Below are 3,048 nucleotides of genomic sequence, written 5' to 3' on the forward strand. Positions count from 1 at the left end.
TTTTTTAAATACTTATCTATCTTTCGTGACATTACTAATTACTGCAATCTCGGTAAAGCTAATTGCAGTAGTAAATATTGAAATATTTAAGCTAGAAAAAAGTTAAATTTATAATTATTTGTTCTTTAAAATATCTTCTCCTTTGCAAGAGAATATTTTTATAATATCAGCCATCACAGTGTCCGCAACAAAAGGGTTCTAGAGAGGTAACTAATATCATAGAACATATTTCGAACATCGATTTTCTCTATTGAATTCCAATCCGCATTCCAGCCAGGACGATCCTGCTATGGAAAAATGACGGAAGTGCCCGTGCTATGTACGATCGAGCGTCCCTTTGCTGTCAGAAGATTCTCCCAGGACATCATTCAGCTGAGCGATTTCGACCGCGCCTCATAATAAGAAAGCGACAGTGACGAAAATCATAGTGACATCTGGCCGAATGACGTCGGTGAATTTGAGTGGTAGTCGAAAAAACGTGAAGAGAGATCCGTCCCTTAGATTATAGCTCGCGCGAAGCTCCAGTCATGCGGCTGTGGCGATTGAGTCTACGAGATTCGAGGATACGCGTACGAAGAAAACCCTATTACAAATCTCCGTTTCTGCCGAGTATCTTTGTTATCGTGAAATATGATAATCCGAGATAATTCTATGCGCAATCGTAACGAACGAATGAATGTAAGCAAACAGCGAACGAATTAGCGATCACGCCCGAATAGATAACAGATTGTGAAAACCTTTGACAACACTGTCACGTGCGTCACTGAAAGCCGATGAATCTTCCGTCTTCGGCTGTTAACTCCGTCATCACCAGAAAATAAGTGGTAGATGGCAAATGCGCGCGTACGACGACATATCCGGCGATAAACGCGAAACTGACGGCGACAGGACTCGGTGACTTTGTAGATAGGACAAACAAGAGAGGAGAATGGAGAAGGACAACGTTAGACATTATAGAGCTTACGAGGGCTTCAAGCCGGCGAATAACGGCAACACCTCGTCTCTAAAGAGATCGACGTCGGATCGTTCGAAGACGCACCCATCTCGCCAAGTGAGATGTTTGTGCTTCGGCGGTGTACCTGATAAAGCCAGTCAACATTCTTTCTTGAAGGGGTTTATCATAAACATCGGAATATGCTCCCTTCTTGTGGCTTACACCCTATTGGGCAGTTTCATCTTCCTGGCTATCGAGAGTGGGACCATTGACGGTGTTGGCCTGCAACAGAGGACTCTGGCCACGACGATAGCTGGAAATCAGCACACCAGGAGGAACACCAGCGCTTGGATAAAACAGGTGAGAGGATGAAATTGCTCTATATATTTACTGTATCTTGATTCTTTTCAATAGAAATTTTACTATAGTAGTAGCTTAGTGATAATTTTGTTATCTTTTCTTTGAGAAATATCCCGCTGCACTCCTTTAATGCGAGTGAAAAATATTGGAGTATATATTGTATTTTAAATCATGCGCAACTTCCTTTTCAAGAAGTATCCTCGTTATTCTCAAATAGTAGTTGTAAATCATAGACTATAAGAAGTTATGTGACCACTCAACAAAGATATATGACGAAACTGTTTTTCGAACATAAAAAGTCGTAGATATATTTCTTAATAACTGTAGAAATGTGTACATACGAGCAAGTGCAATAAAAATAAGAATGATAGGAGAAGAGTAAACAGATTTGTCGATACACTATGAGTGCATGACAGTTGTCGTTGTCGCGAACGTAAGCCACGAACTTGTTTCTACTTCTCTTTCCCTTGAGGAGGAGCAAACAGTTCCGGCGGCACCAGCTCTCGATTTATCGTCACGTCTCCGGTTTCATTCCGCTTTTCTACCTGAGGTGACCTCAGTGAACCCGAAGTCAATCGAATTATCGGTGCGTTCTGGCGCGAGCGCTCGTTTCAACGAAGTTTTATCGATTGTGCTTTCTTTCCGCTATCCTTACGCTTTACAGGAAAAGCGTATTCCCCGAGGACATCGACACAAAGGCTGCTGTCTGTTGCTTCCGGCCAATAATAGCAACAACGAGTTGTTCTCTCGATAGCAATCGCTCATCGGCAAACGATTGAATATTCGTGTTCTTTTTATAAATAATTCTTCTGATTTTAACGTTGCTCCGCTAGAAAGAAAAAGAAAAACAATTTTCTGTTGCGTTTTATTTAACTTGCCTTTTGTCTGTGCAAAACTTCTGAATTTTCTGCTGTACGGTCCAATAATGAAGCAATTACACAGAGTTCACCATTTGTCACAAGACGTAAAATTCGAAACATACTGCATTCAAACCCACCTGACGTGTGTTAATTAACGAGCGCGCGCGAGTTTAATTTAATCGACAGTATGTCAATTATAATCTTATAAGACGAACGTATATACGTAGTCCACGATATATCTGACGACATTTCAAACATCGCTTAATTAATAACTTTTGCTGCGTATGATGAAAGCTGAATCACGAGGCCCGGACGAAGACTGTAGAGAACATATGGATAATCACGGAGCATTTGAACGTTCTCTACCGTGAGAACTGGACGAAATTGGCCGACCAGGAGATCGCACGATTTCAAGAGCAACTAGTGAAAAGGATCACGGAGGACATGATGGCGACTCAGAATGCCGGGACGTACACTGGGAGTTCTAGCAGCGAAACTGTAACGGAACGCCGTGTGCCGGAATACGAATGGAACTTTGCAAAGGCGTTTCTCTATTCTCTGACAGTGCTCACCACAATCGGTAAGTTTCAGACGTAATTAATTAATTATAATGTCGCATGCACCCATTTTGTTCGCGCTTTAGTGCGATGCCTCGCGTCTCATTCTCTGTGAACGTAATGAGATTCCAACGAACCAGAACTATGTCAAAATGCGGTATCATATGTCAACTGCAGAAACTAGAAATTTTTTGCCTATTAAATTCTTTAATATAATAATATGTTTTTAACTTTTTTACAATAATACATTTTTACTTTTTTAGACCAATAATATATTTTAACCTTTTAAATACATTATTATTAATGTCCTTTCAACTTCTCTTCGTATATATTATAT

The 3,048-nt window shown here is 40.6% G+C and overlaps 1 protein-coding gene across 1 annotated transcript in view; it reads left to right on the top strand.

Moving 5' to 3' along the window:
• The first annotated feature begins 484 nt into the window (after positions 1-484).
• Positions 485-3,048, top strand: part of LOC108745616 (TWiK family of potassium channels protein 18) — a 53,856-nt gene continuing 51,292 nt past the window's right edge. The window contains exons 1-2 of the mRNA XM_018481879.1: positions 485-1,294; positions 2,449-2,734. Coding sequence (XP_018337381.1) covers positions 929-1,294; positions 2,449-2,734 — 652 coding nt within the window. The 5' untranslated portion in view covers positions 485-928. The remainder of the gene's footprint in view (positions 1,295-2,448; positions 2,735-3,048) is intronic.

This window comes from Trachymyrmex septentrionalis, unplaced genomic scaffold (genome assembly GCF_001594115.1).
Source record: "Trachymyrmex septentrionalis isolate Tsep2-gDNA-1 unplaced genomic scaffold, Tsep1.0 scaffold14, whole genome shotgun sequence".
Taxonomy (NCBI): domain Eukaryota; kingdom Metazoa; phylum Arthropoda; class Insecta; order Hymenoptera; family Formicidae; genus Trachymyrmex; species Trachymyrmex septentrionalis.